The 24676-nt window shown below is 43.7% G+C and overlaps 1 protein-coding gene across 3 annotated transcripts; it reads right to left on the bottom strand.

Annotated features, from left to right (window-relative positions):
* Positions 1 to 4594: 4594 nt before the first annotated feature.
* LOC146196656 (uncharacterized) lies at positions 4595 to 23605 on the bottom strand. 3 transcript variants are annotated; one of them, XM_084598419.1, is made up of 6 exons: positions 23469 to 23605; positions 22971 to 23032; positions 18737 to 18804; positions 18124 to 18211; positions 8572 to 8640; positions 4595 to 7621 (listed from the first exon to the last, which is right to left on the bottom strand). In XM_084598419.1, exon 6 carries the CDS (start codon positions 7532 to 7534, stop codon positions 4865 to 4867), a length of 2670 nt encoding a protein of 889 aa, XP_084454545.1. In that variant the 5' UTR covers positions 7535 to 7621; positions 8572 to 8640; positions 18124 to 18211; positions 18737 to 18804; positions 22971 to 23032; positions 23469 to 23605; the 3' UTR covers positions 4595 to 4864. The 3 variants fall into 3 exon arrangements, with proteins under 3 accessions (XP_084454545.1, XP_084454544.1, XP_084454546.1); XM_084598418.1 differs by lacking the exon at positions 22971 to 23032; XM_084598420.1 differs by lacking the exon at positions 22971 to 23032 and having other exon boundaries at positions 18737 to 18799.
* Positions 23606 to 24676: the final 1071 nt, after the last annotated feature.

The raw sequence follows: 24676 nt of genomic DNA, 5'->3' as shown, positions 1-24676 counted from the left end.
CAATATATACCTGCACTGTTATGATGAAATGTTATCAAAGTTCTTTGTTGTTATTTTCCGAGCGTCCATTTCCTCGGCCAACCTTCCTGATGAATGGCATATGACTCGTATAGTCCATGCGCTCAAAAAAGGCAACTCTGCCCTCCTCCAGAATTATCGCCCTATTTCATTGCTTTCATCATGCTGTAAAACGTTAGAACACGTCATTGCCAATCACGTTACTGAATTTCTAAACAACAAAAGTTTTCTAACTCCACTTCAGCATGGCTTTAGGAAAGGTTACTCAACTATAACTCAATTAAGCTGTGAGCAGCTTCACAGAAATCCTTGATACATCAGGCCAAGTAGATGTAATTTTTTAAGATTTTACCAAAGCATTTGACCTCATTTCACATAACAAACTAATTTGCAAACTCAAATTAGCAGGTCTACCTTCTTTCTTAATGAAATGGATTACTGCATACCTCGCTAACAAAACCCAGTTTGCTTGTGTTGGTGGTCACTCTTCACGCTCCTGCCCGGTAACATCTGGAGTCCCTCAGGGAAGCATCCTTGACCCTTTATTATTTCTTATCTATATATATGATATTGTAAATGTTACGACTGATCAAGCTCAAATGAGGTTTTTCTCAGATGACGGCGCTTTATTCACAGAAATTAAAACTTCAGAGTATCAAGCAGTGCTTAACTCTAACCTGAACAGCATTAACGATTGGTGTTGCAGACACAGTATGAAACTAAGTGCAAGCGCAGGCAAATTTCACATGGTGGTTCATGTTTACTGTCATGCAGTTCCGAAGCACAATTAGAGTAGAAAATATTGTCTCCACTTCCGCAAAACAAGCCTACCTTGCAAACAAATTTAGTACTGTGCACTGGCTTTTGTACCACGTAACTTCATGCTCGTTTCTGATGTTAGGAACTATGGACAAGTAATTCAATGACAAGAACATGCAAATTTCATGTGGTGACCCATGTTTACTCTCATGTGCAGTTCCAAAGCAGGCACAGCATCTGTGAACAGATGAACAAGACTCCAAACGCTCGTAACACATACGTGGAACCTCCTTCGACATTTACTTGACCTAGCTGGAGGCAAACTCCAAATACACCAACAGCTCGAGCGAATCTTTCACCAGTATCCTGGCACGTCTGACGAGCTCAAACAAGAGCTTATAAATACATCCACCCCGAACCAGCAACCAACCTCCCCTTCTATCAGGGTGCGGACAATCTCTGTCTAGATGCTCCAATCACTTTTGTGGAGGTCTGAGCAGAACTCAATCGCCTCAAGACGAATTCGGCGGCCGGCCCTGACCGCATTTCAAATAAAATGCTTAGGAATCTAGATGACGCATCCATTCATGCTCTTACCGACTATTTTCAAGAATGTTGGGCCAGCGGTACCATCCCTCAGGAGTGGAAATGCGCCAATCTAGTCCTCATCCCCAAGCGCGAGCAAACCACCAACCTCCATCCCATCTCTCTCACGTCCTGCGTTGGGAAGTGGATGGAACACATTATCCAGAACAGACTCTCATGATACCTTGAAGACAACCATCTTCTAGCAGACACAATGTTCGGCTTCCGCCCTCATTTAGCAGCCCCGGAAATTATGCTTCTCCATCAACAGGTAGTCATGAGACGTACACTATATAAACACGAAAGTCATCGTCGGCCTCGATGTTGCCAAGGCATTCGACAACATCCTCCATGAAGCGATTCTTCAATAACTTCAGGCTCTCGGTGTTGGACATCGCACGTATGCGTACATCCGAAACTTCCTCACTGACCGCACAGTGAAACCTAAAGCCGGCACGGGAGATCCTTCCATCATCTCTCCGGGAAACCGTGGCACACCGCAAGGCACAGTGCTTTCGCCGATGCTTTTTAACGTCGCACTGATAGGCCTGCCTTAGCTACTGGCCGACAACCCCCACCTGCATCACAGCATTTATGCGGACGACCTCACACTTTGGATCACGTGCGGCAGTGATGGTCTGATTGAAGAGACTTTACAGACCGCTATCGAACGGATCGGAGATTATCTAAATACAGTTGGCCTCACCTGCTCGGCGACAAAGTCCGAGTATATCATCATCCCTTCCCCGGAACGACGACCTCCAAAGATACTTCCTGACATCAACATCCAGGTGCAAGGAAACCAGATTCCTCGAACAGATAACATCAGGATCTTGGGCTTGCACCTGCAGGCTAATGGCAGCAACATCACGCTCGAACGCATCGAACAGTCGGTGGTACAGATCGGACGCCTCCTTAAGCGAACCTCCAACAAGCATCATGGCATGCGAGAGTCCAACTTCCTGCGCCTCGTTCAAGCTTTCATCTGCGCCCGCATCACCTACTCTGGACCTTATGTCTCACTTGTGCCAAAAGCGAACAGCTAGAGGCGTCACTTCGAAAAGCATACAAGACGGCCCTAGGTCTTCCCATGTCCACAGCTACCCTTAAGCTCATGGCTCTCGGAATCTCCAATACCATGAGCGAACTGATCGAAGCAACGCTTACCGCCCAGTATGAGCAGCTCTCACTCACACACGCTGGCCGAGCGGTACTGCAGCAAGTTGGGATCTCCCCGCCGATATCGGCCCCAAGTTACGCTGAACTTATACCGGAATATCGCCTAAATCTCCGCATTCCTCCCCATTCCCAAACGGATGCACCCGGAACACCATGCCGAGAGACGGGCCGACAGGGCTCGTCAATTCTAGAAACGATTCAGCGGACGTCCGGACGTCACGTATACGGACGCCTCTTACCATCCATCGAGGTCAGCGATGGTGGCGGTAGCTCTCGCCCCTCATCAGCATTCGCAATGCAGAAACAGTCACCGCAGCTGAGGAGGTTGCCATTGTGCTAGCGGTAGCCTGCCCTAATACCAAAGTCGTCATCAGTGATTCTCAACAGGCTATTCGCAACTACGATGAGGGCCGTATCTCTTGCCAGGCATTACACATTCTACGTTCTACAGCATCCTCTTCCCCATCTCACTTCTTTGGGCTCCAACCCACGAGTCGCTCAGCAGAAATGCCCAGGCGCACACTCGCTCGAGACCTCAGCTGCCGAGCCGAGAGTACGATCAGCTACCCTGCTTCCGCTGACACTAATATCTCATGCGCTTGTCTACTCACCACTTACACGGACATACTCCAGCACTACCGACTCCAAAGATGCACATATCCTCCCGCACACCGCGATCTAAAAGACGCGAGGCCGTCAAATGGCGTAAAAACTGGCAGCTTCTCACACCCCATCTTATACAGCAGGATCTTTCCAGAACAGATAGCCCCCATGTGTAAATACTGCTAAACTTCAGCCACTATCATACACATGGCGTGGACTTGTACCCATTACAACACAGACAACTCGAACATCCCAGAGGCGTGGGAGTCTCTCCTGCGTACCTCTGAGCCAGCAGACCAACGCTGACTTATCCAGCGCGTGGTGGAGGCCGCGGCATCCCCGCCGACCTCCTCTAAGCCAGCGCAACCGGTACTCTGACTGGTCCCGTTTTTGGGCGCAATAAAAGGGTTCACCATCACCATTAGGAAATAGTGCCTCTACCTCTTCAGTAAAACGAGCTTAACGTAACACACAACCAACATTATGGCATCACAAACATCAGGACTAGGTTTTTCATTTTTTACCTTAAATTGAATCACATAAGTGCTCATATAACACCTTAGACAATTTTGTATATTCATTCTCAATGTTAGGGCAACTAGCATGCCTATAACAATTACCCCTATTTAGTGACCATGAATTCATATTTTGATGACATACATGAAGTGCTTGCCATGACTGGCTGCCATTTTATACAAGTTCACAACCTCCCTACATTAAAACTGAATACCAGTTGTTAATGCCAGTGTCACCCAGACCTATTACAGAATACATGTGCTTCAGTTCAAGAAAAGCCTGGGGATGCCAGTGCTTCTGGGGAAGGCTTGGTAGGGGGCAATCCTACACTTTGACTGTGGTTTGGGGGCCAGCTTTTTTCTGGCTATATCAAGCCATTCCATACTACTCTTTTTAGATTTAGAATGTTAACACTACAGCTAGTTGAGCACTTGTATCAGGCATGTTGTCCTCCTGTGTATAGTCATATAAGTTATACTGTTTAGCCACTAGCTCAAACATTCTGAAATGTTACACCAAAATCAACCTATCCTTCAAGTTTAACTATGGTAACATAACAGAAGCCAAAATGATGAGCACAAAAACAAACCATAACATCAGTTCAAAGTTTATTCAAAAATAAATACAAATCTTGATTATACAGGAGGTCCCAATGTTCACTGGGTTAAAACAAGTAAAATCAATTTATTAGAACAATGCAGTCCCAACCTGGGTCATCTATACTTAAAGTTGAATTGCAGTAATATAACAGGAGCCAAAATGATGCACACAAAAACAAACCATAATATCAGTTCTCTGGAATAAAACTAGTAAAATCAATTACAACAATGCAGTCTCAACTTGGGTCATAAACAATCAAACTATACTTAAAGTTGAATTACGGTAATATAACAGGAGCCAAAATGATGCATACAAGAACAAACGATAACATCAGTTCACTGGGATAAAACAAGTAAAATCAATTTATTCGAAGAATGCAGTCCCAACTTTGGTCATAAAAAAATCAATCTATACTTAAAGCTTAATTACAGTAATATAACAGGAGCCAAAATGATGCATACAAAACCAAACCATAACATCACTTCACTGGGATAAAACAAGTACAATTAGGACAATGCAGTCCCAACTTTGGTCATAAAAACAGTAGAAAGCAAGCTACTACATTGCAGTTAAACCTGCAGAAAGTTAGGTACTGAATGTCAGCTCACTCCTTACGTTCCTTTGTAATCTCTGGAAGCCTTGCTACGTTAACAACAGGGTTCAAATTTTCTGCACGTGAAAACTGGCAGTATGGCACCTTGGCACCGCTTCTGTTCAGGCAGACAACGACTGCACTGTTATCAACTGCTCTAACCCGATCTTCGGACTGGCTTTGCTTGAACTGAAGTGCAGAATTTCTTTGCTGCTTAACATTACGCTTAAATGTTGACCCTAGTGGCTTCCCGTTGTATCCAACACACAGCACAGCACTAGCAAAGTCATCAATGCCATTTTCAAAGTGAAGCTTTACAATGTGATTAGTAAGTGCATCAAAGGTAGAAAATGTGAGAAAGCATTTGGAACACACATGACACTTTTCACTAGCTGTACTGCACGAAGAGTTAGACCCCTCAATCGGAGATGAAATGCTCATGGGCAACTGCACTACACTGTCAACTACAACTTTACCATCCACTTTTTTGCAAGCAGAAGCATCAATGTAAACTGATCGAAGTATCCTATACTTAACAGGTCTATCAACGCTGGGTTGATACTTTGTGGATGATGCACTGACAAGGCTGATACCATTGTCTTTGAACTGACAGCCCACTTCAAACTGGTTCAAACACTTGCCAGGTGGACTGTTGCTGCTGGCATTGCAGGTGTTTTCTGCCGATGGTGAGTCATACCATAGTGGACTTGAAAACGACTGATCACTCAGCATGGCACCTACTGGAGAGACAGTATCTTCATACAGCAGTGATGTCCTTTCAGCTCCAGACTCCAGCATTTGATCCTCAGATGAAACATGTGGTATGGCAATGCTCTGGGAGAGTTCTGCATGAGAAGCAATTTCTTCCATACAGGCAGAGCTGATGTAAGCAATTGCCTTTTTGAGATTCTTTAACATGGTCTTGCCCTTTGCTTTCATTTTGCTATACTTTACTGTCCCCAGATACTGTTGAGCTTCCTCTATCCACCCAGATGCGACTTGAAGACCAATATCAGTTATCCTTCCATCAGTAAGGCTGAGTACGGAGAATGGCAGACCTAAATGTAGGCACCCAGCATGCATGAGCAGGCATCTTGATCTCTTGTATGGTTTGAAGCAGTGGCCACAAATGAATGGTACCGAGTGTCCAGAATCTACATGGTACAGGTAGGCAGACAATGTGCTACACTGTGAGGAGCACATGGCACAAGCATATGTATGGAGTGTAGGGTCATTGTTTTCCAAACTCACTTCAGAACAGAACTCGTCAGCCCTGGCTTCCACACTGCATATTTCCATTGTTGATGTGGAATCACTCCCTATACTCGCATAGTTACGAGATGAAATATTTGTCATACACAGCTCTTCACTTGCTACATCAACACAGCCCTCACTGTTCTCTTGATCTCGACTTACACCAGCACAGTCCTCACTGTTCTTGTTCCGACCTCCACTTACGATACCAGCACAGTACTCACTGCTCTTTTCGTGATAGATCGAATGTGCCTCCATTATGTGTTTATCAATGCCAATCTGATCGCGACTTCCAAATACACAGTCCTGATAAGGGCAAAACACAAACCCACTGTGCTCTTCAACTAGATGCACAGAAAGGTCAGCATAGGGAATGACAAGATCACACTTCGGACAGCGGAAGGAGGACTGCAATGGATGGAACTCAGCAAGATGATTTAAATAGTCAAAAATGTTTCTGAATGCCATGGAACAGTTTTCTGTACAACAGACGAGATGCCAACCACCAGCAATACTTGAACTAGTCTGAGTTTCATGTAACGGTTGTGCTTCACTTGGTTTGAATGTCGATTCCTGTCCATTTTGATGCAAACTTGGATGCAGATGTTCCATCCCAGGCTGCAATTCTAAGCGTTGTGCACATGCTGAACTATGAGACATTCTACCAGTACTCTGGTTGGTCACACAAGCATCAACAGTAGCAGCATGATTTTTGGCTATTTCCTCTGCCCGTGGGTCCAAGCTGGATATCCAGTTTCCTGTGCAAGAGCTCTGTTTAGTCTGAAGAGAAGAGTGCTCTGAAGTCAGTAGGCCAAACACTTGGAAAGCTTCTTCATTTGAAGTCGCATTTTCCTCTGTAAATGACTCTGGAGAAAATTGTGCACAAGACTGACTTGGTTCCACAGGGTCCATTGATAAATATTCTTCCATCAAAAGTTTCAGCTGGTGGTGTACTGCATGGGCATCTCCATTTCTAAGCAACACTCTAAAAGGTTCTTTTGTGTGCTCCTCCATGACATGGCGCATGACAACCCAGTCATCATCGTTTCCAAAGTTGCAGAAAAAGCACTGCACATTGTAAAATCCATGGCCTATTTGGTAGTGGTGAAGCAGCAGACCACATGAGTTTGTGGACCCAAAACACAAATGACACCTGTAGGCACTGCAGTCCTCATGAGTCTCCAAGTGTCTGCGAAAAGTTTCATTAGTCAAACAGCTGAACTGACAAGCATCTGTCAAAGCACAAAAGTAGCATTTGCTATGAACTAAGTTCTTGAACTCTTCAGAAGTGAAGGTCGGCTCAGCATTGGAATTTCTCTTGTACCACGGTACTAGCTTGGCATCATGAGTAAAGTATGCATGAACACCTAGGTGGGCCTTTGTTGCAGATGAATATGAACACAATCCGCAAAAAAAGGTTTCCAGCATATTAGGGGAATGCTAAGTCCACTGCTGCTCAGTGTGCAGAACCAGGTCTTGAACTGAGAACCTGTACATCAGTTGGCTGCTGTTCACCTGAAAATATGCCAAATAGATAAATTACAGGTCAGATTTGTAAAAATTAGTCTTCAATATTCATAAATACTTACTCATTAGATAAGCACTTTAATTGCACCTAAAGCATAACATTGTCAATGTCTAGTTTTGCATTATCACAGAAAAAAATTGCGCTTAGAATATAATTGGTTCACAGGACAGGAAAGACAGCATCTGTTACACGTTTGGTGGACACCTGACTGCACCATAAAGGAAGGGAGGAAGGTAGGAGTGTAAAGCAGAGAGGGGTGCCATAGTGGAGGGCTCTGGAATAATTTTGACCTCCTGGGTATCCACAGACTTCATTTTGATCGTCGTTCTGGATCAAACCCGGGTACTCCAGCACAGTAGTCGGTCATATTAACCACTGCACCACTTTGGCAGGGCTTTAATCTTATTTCAGATGTATAACAAGATCAGAACATATTTATTTTAAACTAAGCTAATATGTAAAACAGATCATGACTAAAATGCAGTAACAGACTAGAAAAAGCCTGTATGCCAAGTTCTATGTGAGATCAGGAGCAAAGTAAATTGCCTATTACAGAAATATGCTGGAACGATCATGTAATCATGCTGCTTAACATCCTTATCAGGCAGGTCATTTCTGAAATAAAGAGCTATGTAAGCATTACCTGCTTCTTTTTGTTGCTGCTCTCACAAGTGCAAAACAGAAGGTCAAAATCGATACTTGCAGCATTTAGGATGGATTCTATGTTCTGTTTGAATTATTTTAGCTGCTTACAAGCATAATTCTAAGTTTTGAATAGCGGTTTTTGCATTGCTGGTTTTGACTAACTCTTTTGGCTAATTTCATGCAGTGTTTTGGTACAAGGCACACACATGAAAAGTAATGCCATAACAACTGCTGCAAGCAGAGCAGTCAAAAATTTCTTCAAAATTAAGTGCAAATGTTTAATGTGCCTTACCATGAGGTTGTGACGCTGAAAGCTTTAAGCTGCAATCGCAGGCTTCAAATGTTTTCGTGCTGTAGAACACTGCAAAAAAATCCATGTTTATGGCAATATTGTTTTTCCCGGCATCATGCACACTGCCTACACCTCGCACAACAAAAAAATCATGCCAACATCATTTCTGTAGCCAAAACAATATTTCAAAACTATTATCGAAAGCAAACATAAGCTTTACACAAAAAGGTCAGCAATGTCAGCTTTTAAAAATGACTCCCGTTGCTTAGGTTATCTTTTGCCATGTAATGAAAATAAAGTTAAGAGCGGATTTTGGTGCAAATGTTTTCTTCAGCTTCGTACACTTGACATGCCACACAGAATGTTTGGTTTGGTTTGTGGGGTTTAACGTCCCAAAGCGACTCAGGCTGAGAGATGCCGTAGTGGAAGACTCCAGAAATTTCGACCACCCAGGGTTCTTTAACGTGCACTGACATCGCACAGCACATAGGCACCTCGCTTTTCACCACTATCGAAAAGCGGCCGCCGAGGCCGGGATTCGATCCCGCATACTTGGGAACAGTAGTCGAGCGCCGTAACCACTGCGCCACCTCGGCAGGGCAATCCACACAGAATGTGGCCACAATCTCGTTCATTGTACATATAACAGTGCGCTGCTATGTATACGCAGCTAAAAGTAGAATATCAGTCATGCCAATGATTTAAGAAACTGCTATTAACTGGGCCAATTGAAAAAGCTTGTGAAGAGACAAATTCGTTGCAATAGCTTGTTTTACACTGTACCATGCAGATTTTAGTCCAACTTCACACAACTATATAAATGTCTGCCATTACATTTTCTTTACCTAGAGCAGTTCCTCACAAAATTTCATTCTTATACCTACATTCACCCAAAAGGCAATCATAGAAGATGGCTATTATGCATGATTTAAATAGACTTGTACCAGAAAAATGATGTTCATAGAAAATAATGCAACAGCAAAAGCTATAAAATCCAACACCGACAAACAAAAGTGCATGGAATACAGGTATCAAGAGTCATACATAATACAGCTATTAGACCAATAAACCATAAGAACTGGGACCATAAAGAATCCCATAAGGACATTTTCACCTGGGACAAGAGATGAAGGAAGGATGGAGACTGGTTAGACACAAAACAAATTCTTTCATCCACAAATGTAATGTTGCCAGTAGCCTTGTTTCTAGTAGCTTACTTCCTTAGTGCAAAAAACAAAAGGCCAGTTCGACTCACCTACACTGGTTTATTTACCTTTAAGGCCTTTCGGCATTACAGAGGGGGTGGGTACATGGGATCAACATCAGTCATTTGCGAGACACGAACAAAAAATACATGCCTTTCAAACATGAAGGAAATGCATAAAAACACAAAGAAAAAAAAGTGGCCGGGCTATACAGAAAGATGTTTTATCGCATCTTTGAATGCCGTGGGCATTGAAGCTAGTTCTCTCTGTGGAGCACTTTGCCATTTGTTTCATGAGTAGCCCAGTGCTCCATACACAACGCTGCTCTTTTCACACAAGTGTAGATGTCGTGCAGTCCTAGAGGAGAAAATTTCTACTCTCTCGATTGACAGTGCCGACTGCATGCAGCCAGTGCCACAGCAGATGACAAGAGGTCTGCGCGACCTCGCCCTTCAGTATGTTTCAAACGACGGCAGCGTCTTTGGCCTTGTCAACAATGCAAACACATTATTAACTTTTATCGTTCGAAAAGACTGGCAACAGCTGGGCTCAGAGGATTAATATATGTGTGCTACACTAGGTAAGGCTTCGCTCGGTCAACAAAAAGAGATGGCTTATTTATTCATCTGGTTAGCTTCTCGCTTTTTTCCCTCATTCCCCGTAAATGACCTTGGTACTGACCAAGTTCGTAGTTTGATAGCTTGACATGTTTGCTATCTGATGTTTTTAAATACATGCATGCATCGCCTCTTTTCCTTCGACCTTTGACAAATTTTATTCAAGCCTATGACCCAGATTAGAACTACCCTGGGGCCGAGTCCATGAAAGAATTCTCTGGAACACGTTAACTTTACCGCGACGTCAATTTGACGTAGACACCGGGGGAAGGGTGGGACAAATACTGGGGGAGGATGAGGAGGCAGAAAACAGCCAGTCAGCTTTGCTGGATAGTCCTATTTCGGCTGCTTGTATTTTTTAATGGGCCATATGCTAACTTCGACATGTCTTAAAGCTTTAAAAGAATGTGTTTGGCTAGAAAACTGCAAAATTTATTACTCAGAGCTTATAAACAAGATATAAAATTTATTTTGAGAAGGTTTTAATATTTCTCAATTGTTTTTTTTTTTGTGTTCTCGAGAGGGCGCTCTCGATTGTTTTGTTTTATTCTGTGTTTGAGAAGGCACCAACCATATTGAACTTGTGCGGGAGACCTTTCCCATGGCAGCGCTTTGTCAGCTTGACATTTTCATTAGTTGGTATAGTCATGTGAGCACACAAAGGTTATCGCCTAGGCCCGCACCTCTCGATGCGCCAGCATGACCTGCTCATCGAGTTCATGAAGGAACATCCCTACATGGTAAAGCCTTCGTGTGAGCTCAATCAGCAGATCATGAAGGCATGGAAGGCGCAGCTGTGACAGGAGATCACTGAAAAGTTGAACAGGCCTTGCCAGCAAGACTCGAATAATGTCAGAAATTCTGGAGAAAAGATATACAATGCTGGCACGCCACGGCATTTGTCAAAAGAATTCCAGCGTTCGCACTTTCCTGTCAACAAGTGCACGCTGTCACCCGTAGGGGCCACCAGAGGCGGCTGCCTGACGGGTTGCGTTCTTGACCTTGTGGGCTGCTCAAGCGCCTTTGGTGTGTGCGACTTACAATGAAACAGGGCAGGTAAACCAAATAGGTATACAAGAGATGCTAACTTTGATGTATCACAGGAGCTCTCAGTGCCCTTGACATTTTTTTTCATGTGTTGCACTTGCTATGTTGCAATATTCGATTAATAGAAGTCATAGGCACTGGCAAGTGACTCATTTTCTTCACAATAACCGTGTTAGCCAAATAGTTTATGACTGCAATCACGATGTACAGTGTAATGGCAGAGAAGCGGAGGAAAGGCAGGAACCAGCTCCTCCAGTCGCACAAGAGGCAAGAATTGCTCACAATTCCGAGCAGGCTGATCGTTCCGCCGCTTGCGAGTACCCCACCTCCAAAATGCCTGCTACTGGATGCATCAACAGTTATGAGTTTCTGGTGGGTGACAAGGCTGGCACAAGTAGACTGTCATGTAAGTTATAACAATGAGTCTTTTGTTGGAAGCTACCATGCATCATCTGTATACGCATGCATGTGTAGGCACAGCCAGCATTGCATTTACAGGTCATACTTAAAAGCAAATCACTGTAAATAAGGCATCATTAAAAAAAAGCACTGGGTAAAAGTACTGAATACAAGCAAGATGCTTTATTCAACCATGAAATGGCATAGATGCACACAAATATCTTGTAAACATTAACATGTCTTCTTTCAATTCCAAGAAAACTAAAAAACATCAAAAACAAAAATTACCCACATCCAATATTGACAAAAAACTAAATGAATTGTCATAATGCAAAAGAATAATGGGAAAACAAGTGTGTAGAGATGTCAGCTAGCTTAACCCGTTACTTCATACCTTGGCAAAATTGAAAATGGCTGATCCTTACTTGTAAAAATGTAGTTACTCAGTGTAACAATACAAGTGTGCTCACTGAAACACATGAACTCAAACTCATTTAGGATCAAAAGTTACCTGATAATACACTCCACATTGGCACATGACCTGCCTCAACTCATGACTAATTTCACAGGAAGTCAAAAACCAACTAGTTAACAACAAAGGAAAAACTGAGCCACACTGTGCCATACTAATAAGAACTATATTGCCATTGACCTATGCACTTTGTTGCTCTTTTCTCTTCAAAAACAGCACAAAGAAGCCATCTGCACGCCCTTGTCGATCAATATCTGCCGACCTCCTGCCAGACATTACTAAAAACTACGAGAAGTTGCTGGAGATTGCAAAAAAGCAGTCAGTTGCTGAAAATCACACCAGTAAGCCAACTGCGAAAGGTTAACATATACCTGGTACATAACACACACTACTAGCTGCATAGTAATGGCACACGTTGCTTTTACACGGCAGTTTCACAGATGACACAAAAATTTCACTGTATGGCAGCCATTATGTACACCTAGTACATAACACACTGCAAGCTGCAGTGTAATTGCGTATATGTTGCTTTACACAAGGCAGTTTCACAGGAGAGGATGACACAAAAACTACATTTTATAACAGCCACCTGTCCAAGCCTATTCCTCAGAAAAATGCTCACCTAATGACATTGCAATACAATATATTCATGTTGCTTTCTAATCATGAGATACAACTAATATGATGCTCTCTATGTCTGTTGTTTGTACAGGATAGGGAGCACGTAACCCAGGCAAATTCTGTGATAGCTGCCGGCATGGAGACAATGGTACATGAAGCCCCAATGCAGAGTACATATTTGGAGGCGATTGCTTCAGCATTACAAGCACAAGCAGCTGCGCAGATGCTGATGGCTGCAGCTATAAAATGCAGTACAGGGTGCAAGACCGCCTTGGAACGCATGGCGGCTGCTGTGGAGCAAAATGCTGCAAACCGAGAGCTGCTTTCTCAACTCAGCATGCTATCTACCACTGCACCAGCTTTCTTTGCTGTTCTGCAACTGAGTGGGCAGCGAGTAGGACTGCAGTTGAATATGACACAATGACTGCCTATAGATACTGTGTTTAGTGCAATGATGCCACGACATCAACATGACTGCAAACATATTTGTCATTGACATTTTATAGTGGGATACAAGCTGAGAAAAAAACATTAATTATGGGTCATGATATAGCTAGTGCATCACTTCGTTAAAGATTACATGAAGTAACTGTTTTGAAGGACCATGCCAAAGAAGCCACGGGTATAGAAATTTTCTGGCCTGATGCAGAGGCTTTTACTAAGTAACTAAATTTGGTATAAAGCTTTCCGTTGCATAGAAACTGTGTGCAGCAGCTACTACAGATTCGAGTTGCATCTGACTACAGCCGCAGTCAAGAAACGTTGCGATGACAATCCATGCAATCTTATGGCAGGACGATTGATGCCTGCTGAGCGAGGATAGCTGCTAGTTGCATTTTGTTGAATACTAAAAAGTGCTTCTTAACTGTTTTGTAGTACCAACTTTATGATGTCCGTTTTTAGTACTATAGCTTTAAAGGCCCCCAAGCTGCACAAAATCGGAAACGTAACCAAACACTTTGTCACTGAAAGTATGGTTTGTTACTTTCTATATTTCATTAATTGTCCACACGCAAGCTTATTTCAATGCTTTTTTTCATCATCTTACTGAATGCTTGCAAAGTATCTCTTAGCTTGAGTTTGCTCCTAATACATTAAATAATGAAGTATTTTCTTGCTGTTTCTTTCTCCACACTTACTAGGTTGCCTTCATATCCATATTTACAGAAGATGGCTGTGATATAATGACCAACCAAATGTTTTGAAATTGTGGCAGTATGGGTATTTTTCATATTCAGTTAGTGCAACAAAAGCCATTGATAACAATCTTTAGAACTGCTTTGGAAGCGGCTTGTACTGAAAGCTTTTCCAAAATAAAACATTTCAAATTAGTGATCTGCCTCAGATTCCTTCTTGTGGTGGACACCGCAGCAACCGCCTGATGTCAAGGCACCCATGTGCTGTATAATGTCAGTGCACTTTAAGAACCCTAGGTGGTTGAAATTTTCAGAGCTCTTTACTACGGCACTTCTCATAGCCTGAGCTGCTTTGGGACTTTAAGCCTCAAAAACCAAACCAAAATAAATGCAGTAAGGCTGACCTTAAGCAATATTCAACATAATCGCATCATCTGCCTATGGCTCTCTTTGCTGAGGTGTGCACAAATATTCAATGCAAATGCTGCCATCGCTGCTTCCTGACCCCACGCATGACCTGGCGTCATACTCGTCTTCGGTATTTAGAGCGCTGAATATAAGGACATGCAAACATGCTAACTATTCTACTACGAGCTTGTTTTGTCTGGTTTGAGTTGCCTCTCAGTGTTGCCACAGCTGCAGCTTGTGCAGGCTGCCTCTGGTTTGTGCTATCAGAATCGTTGCTGCTCTCATCAGCAGTTTTCAATAAAGACCCCATCTTGAAGGCCCAAGTTGAGGGCTGCACGCTCTGGGCAGTAGTGGAGGGTCCTATACTGCTGCAGGCAGTGGAACCTTTTCTTGAGGATTCCAATGTACCTTTAAACTACAACCTTCATTTTTGCATCAGCCTCACTGTAGCGGCTCTCTGGCGTCTGAAGGCTTTGACGCCTGGGCACTGACGTCAACAGTACCTCCTCCAGAGGATACCCCGTCACCTGCAGGAAAAAAATGTTTATCCCTCTGTTTTTTTGTTTTTTTTTCCAAGCAACACTTACCGAAAAGGTGCGAGATTCATGGTTACTCGCCTCAGGGCTGAATATCGCCAGACAAGAGGCGTGGTTTGAGTCCGGCCAGCATAGATCGATTGCCTGAATGCGCACACATGCATCGCGTCTGTTAGGACACCAAAACAAAAACTTAAAATACCAGAATTGCAATGTACCACCAACTCTGTAGCAACTGCCATGGCCAGGATGACCAATCCAATATTTCTTCAAGTAGGACATTAACAATTATGCAATAAGCTTGATCAAAATACCTAGAAAGCACTTATTTACAGAATAATGCAGACCATAACGGTGTATGTAGGAGGGGGTACAACCATTCTGCAAAATAGATGATAACTTGAAATCAATAGCATTATTGCATAATTGAAGTTACCCAAGAAAGCATAATAACAGAAAGTTGCAAAACAAAATGAATGCATGAAGATGCATGCCATAAACAAAGCTATTTGAACAAAGAAGTAAAGTACGGCCTTCACAATTAATCATGGTACATAAGCTTTCCTTATTAATATTGGAGAAGGGACGATTATTTTTGAGATAACAAGCTGTGTCAGTGCACAACTGTACTGACAGCCTTCCCTTAACGTGCACCAAATACCAGTGACCACATGCATTTCGGGTTATTTCAATACTGTAACTGCACGGGAAGCAGCAGGCAGCTACTCCAATTTTGAGCCGCTTTATGTTAATTTATTGACCCTTAAGGATATTGGGCAAGGTATTATATAAGGTGGGGGAGAGAGAAGCACAAAATAAAGTTCATGGTCATAAATATTTATAGAATAAAAATAAAAAAGCCATGGCAACGTTGGACCTTTCTATGCGACCAATTAAAGAATGAAAAAAAAAGGGGGGGGGTCATGTTGCCACAAATTCAGCCAAATATTGCCTATATCACATGTTTGGTTATATGGTACTATAACGTATATAATACACTTACCACCGTTGCATTAAGGGCATAGTAAACCTTGCCATAAAAGCCTGCGTCTCGCTGGGGCTCAGGTTCTTGAGCGCACTGACGGCTAATCGTTCCAACGACGCACCCGACGACGCCAGAGATATGACCACATTCCAAAAACTCTGCCTTGGTGCAGGACTTCTCCTCGGGAGCAGAAGGAAAACGACACCCAGTTTTTCTCCGTGCCGACATGCATGATTGCCTGAGCGACGGCCAAAATCAGCCAGCTGGGAGCCGCGCAGTTGCCTCACCGCTGACTGCTGCCTGGAAACCCCCAGTAACGAAGAACCGCAGCGCACAGAGTACTCTGCGCTCTGTTGTGAGTGCGCTTTTCCTCGTTGGGCCAAGGAGGGGTTTTAGCTCTTCGCATAGCCAGCGTATAAGTCCCTTCGACAGTCTGAAGTGCCTTTGGAAGGCATCGTCAGGAATGTCGAAAGGATCGTCATGCGTGCGCGACCGCCGAAGCCGCTGATCACATTTGCTGCTCACTGCGAACAACAGTGGGGTGAAGGGGCTACGTACCGGCATGTTTCTTGCGCTGAAGCGAATGCGACTTCCAGAGTTCCACGCACAGCGACTGAACACGTCCGCTTTCACTTAATTGACGTGTCTCATAATGTCAACAAAATTTGTGGTCCCGCCTTTGTGAAGCGTCACTGCCAGCGGTGAAGATACACGGCCAATGGAGTGAGTCGGCGAGACAAAGTGAACGTGTTTCATAGCAAGCTCTTTCGTGGATTCAGCCCCTGCTTTATTTAGCGGTGGTTCCCAGAACATCAATATTTATACTGTTGCATGAATGGCACAATTGTATCGGGGGTGTTGACCGACGAAACCAGTCACCAGGCTAACCATTCGGCTGATTGCCAAACGTCCACGTCACCGCAGAGCAACGTGCCCCAAAGCTTCATAACTGTTTGTTAACAGTTGGCAGCAGGTCGCGGTCTATTTCCTTTAGCTCAGAGAACACAAGGCAAACAATGACAGGCGTGATGCGCGTACATCGCAAACGAAGGAGAAGGCTGCATGACTTCTGAACTTTACAATTTGTTTCTATTTGGCACTAGTGTCACGCTATGCCTGCACGTTTGATCTGGAACTGCATCAGTGTAGCACTTGCATGGCACTTCCAGTGCACTGCATGAACTAGTATAGATCATGCAGGATGAACCAAATGGACCTTAAAGCTTTATGACGAAAAAATGACAACTTCAAACCTTGGAATTAGGTATGAATGATTCTTGTTACTTGATACTGTTTGAAAACCTCTTAATTGAAGTAAACAGTGTGTTAGAATTTAATAATGGCAATAATGAGGTGCATTAAGCCACTTCTATTTATGAAGCAGCTGATGTGTTGGCAGGAAACTTCTTCCTTCCAAGATCTGCTGTAGAAAGAATAAATCAGTGCAAGTCCCAACCCTCCCACATTTTGAGAAAACCTTCACTACACCCTGTATCAGCCAAAGTCAACTTGGCAGGCTACTTGACCTTCAAAAGCCAGAATTTCCAGCGTGGCTATATAGCTTAACCATGATACCACCCATGGTGCACCACCACTAGACCTTTGACGGCAGATACAGCATCACGTTCCATCTTTCAGTTGACAGTGCCCTCGATTCCATAGTTGAGGCAATTTAATCGCTGCAAATCATGTCTGACAAATTCTACACCTAACCAAAGCAAAACAGAAAAATGATGCCTCTCTGCCTAACCAGGTTGAGGAGGGTTAAACCTCAGCCATTTTTGATGTAGTTGTTAGGTTATGAAAGGCTCTAGAAGGGGCTGTAGTAACATCAAGACACTTGACATTGCTACAGGACTGTACTCTCCAAATTGCAGTTGTAGCCATTGAGTTTCGCACAATGTAGAGAGTTGAGATAAAAGAAAGTAAAAGGCCCCTAATCTCAAAGTAGAAATACACTGAGAAAATTTTTGGAGGCATTTAACCGCACAATGTGTTGAGAATGTAATAGCATTAAAGAGTGAAGTCTCCTGTCACTGCTGCTCAGTGCATAGCCTGGTATCCACCAACAGTCCATTCTCAGTGACATACTTCCATAGTTGTCTGGAATGAAACAGATTGCTCACCTTAAGGCATCAAGAATTGTGCTGTACATATTGCTCAACTTGTGCTTCTGGCATCCATTTCTGGTCCACTAGGCACGAACTCCTGAAACTGTTTCCACATAAAAATCATGACTTCATTATGAGAGACACTGACCTGATTGACTGAATCATACCTCTATCAGCATGTGAACTGTCTGTGATGCATCTACTCAATGCAAACAGCCAAGTCCGAAAAAACTCAAGAATGCAGCACCGAATGCCCTCCCTAAAGCATCCTCCGCAATTTGCTGGCCAGTAGGGTCCACTGGTTTTCAAGAGCCCATAGTTAGCATGGAATCACAGGTGAATGGCAGCTACTACCTTGGGCAAAAGTACATCCAGTCCTGTCACCACATACCAAACTAGATGCGAGCACATTTGATTATAGTATTGGTACTTAATATTTTATTACTTCTTTTAAATCCTTCCACCACTTAAATGACTTGTCATTCGAAGGTTACTGTAAAAAAAAGATACAAAGGACCATTTTCAACCTCGTCTCGATTTCGTTAAACTACAAGAAAGGCATGCAGTTTGGACCACCATAAATTAGGCGGTCTTTTGCCCTACAGTGTTAACAGTAAACATGCCTCACCTTTTAACTTGGGATGTCAGGCTCATCTGCCAACTTTTGAAGACGCTTCTTGACACTTCAGAACTGAACTGAAAATAGTTTATGAAAAGTTTCCCTGTAAAAACATCACCTGACACATGCCTGCTGCCGTGCTCAGTGTTTCCACCTGCCTAACAGCACTAACTATAAACTTCAAATTTTTTTTAGTCGAGCAACAGCTTAATTGGTATACGGGGCTTACAGGAGTGGAAGGCTCTAGCATTTTGGAGCAGCTTTGAAGCAACGAAACGAGTTTTGGAGCATTTGAATTATGTTTTGGAGCACGTTTCTAAAGTCAAATGCCGTTGATAATTGCAGTCTTCGTTTTCTGAACTACAAAATCTACAATCTGATTTCTTTTTATGCATGTTCAGGGCCTTTCCAACTTCACACTGATCTCTGACAAGACAAATGGCCAAAGCATATAAATATGTAACATAGGCTGACCTTAGCAACCACTTGGAACAGACCAGCAGCAAACGGAACACTTGCTAGTGCACTTCATAACTGAACACCTAGTCTGACCTAATGCATTTACTTATTTTGACTTGAAGTACTCAAATGTCGAGTCTACCACTTCGATGTGCTCGAGCAGTGATACTAACAGAGTCCAGATGAATGGGCATGACATTTATGCTCAATATCTTGTGCATATCTACCTATTTTATTTAGAATACAGCTCAAAGCCCCCAAATACAAGGTATCACATGATCATTTCTGATCCTATATCTGGCCTTATCTGATAAATTTCCGAGAATCGGTTATTTGGTCTGCCAAAAAGGCACCTTCAGACCACACTAACGCAGCTGGATAAGCTAGGTGCTAGTGCCGCTCCCATACTTTTTGCCTACCGTGGGATCACAGATGACTGCAGCGCCACCTCGATCGCCTTGTTTGTTTGTAAACATGGAGGAGGTCTGCATGGGTGGAAGCAGCTTGAGCATTTTGAAGCAGCTTTGGGGCATAGACAAATGGCATTGAAGGGTATATCATCATTCAGCTTTATTTCACTGACTCCTGCCAGAAGTTTATCAGTCATTGCTTGAGCAATGCTGGGGCTCATTTTTAATATCTTAGCAGTAGGCCATATGCCTTTCCAACACTCTTGAGAAGCTTCCTAAAGACTGACAGCTTTGGGGTTCCAACCCAAAGTGTTTCAAGTATGATTTTGTCTGCCGTAGGCCTGACACATGCTTCTTTGGGACAAAGGAGCTCGATGTTGTATTGGCTTGTTTTTATAGTAAAAGCACTACTATGACTTTTGTATTTTTTGCAGCTGGACAAGTTTCTTAACAGCTTGTGGTAGTTTACACAACCTACTTCGTTTGCTACTCTCTCCACTGGTGATTCAAAAGGCTGGAAGAAGGTGCTACATCACATGTACAATGCATTTTTTTCGCAATAAACTATCTTTAATCACCTGTCACTCATACTAAATTTACTTGTGAACAAATATTATGCTCCATGCTTCGTTCCCTTACAAAAATTTCATTTGAATTAAGCCCAGTGCAAATTATGTTATATCTTTGCCCCTGGCGCTGTGACATTGTTCCCGAGTTCTGCTAAATTTGATGGCAGGAAATCAAGACAGCCAGTTTGAAGCAGTTTTGGAGCAATATTGCATTTGGAGCAGGATGGAGCAGGCAAAGCAGTTTGGAGCAGAATGAAGCAATAGGCCTAGTGCGCTGGTATGGAGGCGCGCCACTGCTCCAGAACAAGTAGAACCACCTCCCGCCGGCGCACCCGTATGTGGTATATGTCTGCTCATCGGAGAGAGGCGGCAGAGTGAACGCGAAGCCTACGCTTCTCGGCAGAAAACTTGTTAGAAGAAAACTTTTGTCGGTCATTTCCTGCCTCGTGCCACACGCTTACGTAAGAGACACATGTACCATGTGTGTGTGTTGAAAAATAAACCAAAAGCACAGCGAAGAAAGCCGCTACCCATTCATGCCGTCTGGTAGAAGGCCACCGGCGCTTTTGGGCGCAGCGCATCGTCGGCGCGCGAGTGTTTCTGCTGGCGGCTCTTCGGGTTTTTTTTTCTTTGAAGTAAGATTTCGGAACCCGAACAATATGGCACTTTGAAAGTAAAGACATAAATAAAACAAAAACTAAGCCAGTGTGCAACGCGCAGCACTGGCTTTTCCCCTCGGTGGCAGTGTATGTGTAGACGGCATGCTAGACCCCCCAGAAGTGAGTGCAGAGAGCTGGGCTCAGTCAGTGAATAGAAAGGCTCTTAAAAAAAAAATCATGGCTTCCCTAGACGGGATGAGCAGGCTGTATCTGGAGATGTAAGGCATCAGGTCTTGCGTGCACGTGCTTTTCCGGCGCTCGGCAGTTCTACTACTACTACTACTAATAATAATAATTGGTTCACAGGAAGGGAAAGGCGCAGTATCTGTCACACTTGCTATGTGGACACCTGAACCGTGCCATAAGGGAAGGGATGAAGGTGGGAGCGAAAGTGGAAGGAGAGAAAGGGGAGCCGTAGTGGAGGGCTACAGAGTAATTTCGACCACCTGGGGATCTTTAACGTGCGCTGAAATTGCACAGCACACGGACGCCACTTCGTTTCGCCTCCATCGAGACGCAGCCGCCGTGCAGTTCTACTGCAGTTTTTATTTCCTACTCGATGCGTCGAAATGAGTGGTGACTTGTGACAGTGCAGTGCGCGGAAAAACAGCCATGGCTGAGCAAGCTCCGCAACATGTGCTGTTCGGGGTTTTCGGGATATAGAGAATGTTCAGATTTAATTTAAGAATAACTGCTTGGTGTGCGGTCAGAAACTGTACGAAGCCAGCACGTGTATGGAGTGTGCAGGGAACTTCACAGTGCAGAAGGGCCCTCGGATATCTTCAGAAAATGTGCTGCCGAATGAGAACCGCCTTCTACGACGTCAGCTTGGAGATAAGTTTTATTTGGCCCTTTCGGTGTCTGTTCACCACAGATGTAATTCGTTTTTTTTTTTGCATGTAGTTGTAGGCAAACCCACGCAATATCACGGATGTCAGTTGCATCTGCAAGGCCGGGTGCCACTGTTAATGATGCGACACATCGCTCTCGTATGATTTCCAAGGAAACCGAAAAAAAAAAACTTGATTTTCGATTGCTTCCCAACGTTTTTTTTTTTATAACTATTATAACACCCATAAACACAACAGCAGATCGAGCTGTTAGTTTAAAAGGATGTTTTCTCTTTGCGGGGAGCCATGGACGCGTGGCAAGTCAGAAAGTGCGCACTCCTGCAACGTGCTTTGCTCTCCATGTCGTGCTTCCACGTCAGGCTAGGCTTCCCAAAAGCGAGCGCCGAGAACAGCTGGAAACTATCATTGGGAAGTCACTAAAAAAAAAATCGCTGGGCAGGAAGGTTCCGCGCTCTCTACAACACAGGCCGTGTCCGAAGACCTGCCTAGTGCTGGTTACAACTTTTAGTAGTTCCAACTTTTAGAGCTCGAGTTTGGTCCAGAAGTAAAAAAAAAAAGACCCGTTCTTTTTGTGTTTTTCGCGTGCTGCGCGCTCGATACAAACGAACGATCGCTCGTGCATGCTTGAAAGAAACTTAGCGTGAGGTACTGTACAAAAAAAAAATGTGGGAAATGCACAGCCGAAACGAAAAGCAATGGGTGCGACATGAGATTCGAAATGACTATAAAGACGACAGTAAGTACAGGCCCTTGTTTCAGTCGGCGTTTAGTTTTTCATTCTTACGGGGAACCAAGAAGAAATCGGAACACAGCGTCGGCGCTACCCACGGTTACAAATCCAGACAGCCGCCTTTTACAGCGGCGCCTCCCAGACGGCGCCACATGTTCGGTCAAAGCTGCAGCGCACCAGGCCCATTGGAGAAGCGCTTCCACCCCTGGGCTTAACGTCCTGAACCGATTAAGGCTAGGCTATCAGGACGCAATAATGGAGGGCTCCAAATTAACTTAGACCACTTGGGGACCTTTCTTAGGCGAAATTCGTAACTGGTTAAATGGTTTAAGGAACAATTCTCAGTTGACACCACTTGGATCCCAGTTAAATTCCAGCTGGAAACAGCGTAGGGTACACGGGGACTCCCCCATTGAAACGCGACCGCCGCGGCCAGGCAATAACTGATCGCCTAACCACCGAGCCAACCAGACATCCTCAGCAAGCAAGTCATACTCGGTAACTAGGACGTTCTGTACGAATAAACTTCTCACGTGAATTAAGCATATAAAGGCCGAGTAAGTACCTCGCGGCACTGTCACGTAAGTGGTAGGTCAGCTGCTGGAGAAATGGCTAGAAATGCAGGTGCTGAAAAGATGAAAATATGCCTGCATTCGGTAATAAAACCACCTTGCGTTACACTCTTATAACAACAATTAATTTTATGCAGGCACTTCAACTAATGCGCACTGCGTTATTAGCATCCTGCTCTAGTACAAGCTATGGAAGTGAAAGAAATAATCACTGCTCAGAAATCAAAACAAAGTGTTCTGAAAGTGTTCCCAGTGAGAATGGCAGTTCACAAAACAGCTGACAGGTGGTTTAAACGAAGCGCAATTACTGAAAACGGCGTCACCCCTGAAAAGACTAAGCCCAGACGGTTTGAGATGGCGACAATCTGCCTGCGCGATGACGCCATGACAGCCAGAAAGTGGATGGAATCGTATAGTACAGCATTCGGCAGTCATTTGGAGCTTTAAAACAGCTTATTTAAGCTTTAAGCACAAGTGAGACCACACAGTACCTTTCAGCGTCATACTTTCGGTGGTAATCTCCAGAACAAGGATATATTACGCTACAAAGACTGAACAATTTTGGCGCGAAACAAGCAACGAACAACCGTCGGAGCGTGCAACCTACGCGTGACTTCGCTTCTGAAGTGACAACTTACAAGAGCGTGTAGAGAGAGTTTGTGTGTGGTGGAGATAGAGCACAACTAATGCTTTGAAGTGATGTGTTTACTCCTGCCATCTACCAGTGCCAGTTGTAAGCACCGTGGTTGTAACCTTATACCCTATTTATACTGACCCACCTTAAATGGCATCGACTAATATCGTATTTTAACCAACAATTATAAATAATAGCTGCAATATTTTTAGGAATTGTTAGTTACTTTAATATAACATGTTGATTGCGTCCTGTATCAAACACATGTAGTAAGAAAACAACCTTTTTTGCTTCCTTCGTGATTCTAGTTCACTATATCCATGATCAAACGACACTGTCACGTGATCGCCAAGGTTCGGCTTCTTTCTGTATTTAGCTTATAAGGCGATTTTATATTCAAATATTCAGTCCTTGTGTGGCTATTTCAGCTGCAATGTTACTAGAACAAACTCAATTTCCCAGCTCCCCATACCGCCCAGCATTGGGCAACTAACGGCGCTGCAGTCAACTCTTGCTCCTTGCCGGCGCGTCGTCTGCTACACCCGGCACTCAGGCGTGGAACGGTCGGTACTCACGTGGCTCTTGCGTGTTGCTATTGCACTCTGCATGGCTGCAGTAAAATTATTACATTACTACAGCTTTGGCTTTGAAGCCACGCATTACTTTGGAGAACGCGTTTGTGTGATGGAAATTAATTGTTAATGACATGAAACAAGTCAGACAGTGCCGTCGGCTTGCTCGCGCTGTTTTTGTTTGCTCCCTATCTTGTGTTTTGTAGTATGTTATTTCAGTGCATAGTCCCTATTATGCAAACAAATTAGCTTAATTTTCATTGTATAGGAGCATTTTAACTTTAGAGGATAGCGTTCATATCGGCACTCGCGATAGCAATGTAAAAAAAAAAAAAAAAAAACTTTTTTTTTTTATGTCGGATGTAAAGGATTATTTACTGAGTTTACTGAAAAAGAAATCAGTGAGCATGGGCGTGCGCACTGCGAAAGGCAGTGTCTGAACAAGCATGAGTCTATTCAAAAAGGCTCACTGTAGGTAATCACAGGAAGTCGT

The sequence above is a fragment of the Amblyomma maculatum genome, chromosome 3, assembly GCF_055883805.1.
Source record: "Amblyomma maculatum isolate TAMU_Amacu chromosome 3, ASM5588380v1, whole genome shotgun sequence".
NCBI lineage: Eukaryota > Metazoa > Arthropoda > Arachnida > Ixodida > Ixodidae > Amblyomma > Amblyomma maculatum.
Note: the sequence above shows the minus strand (reverse complement) of the source record. Positions and strands in the feature narration are given on the sequence as shown.

Excerpts from the sequence above, each read along its gene's own strand:
- LOC146196656 (XM_084598419.1), bottom strand. The coding sequence starts at position 7,534 with ATGCTGGAAACCTTTTTTTGCGGATTGTGTTCATATTCATCTGCAACA.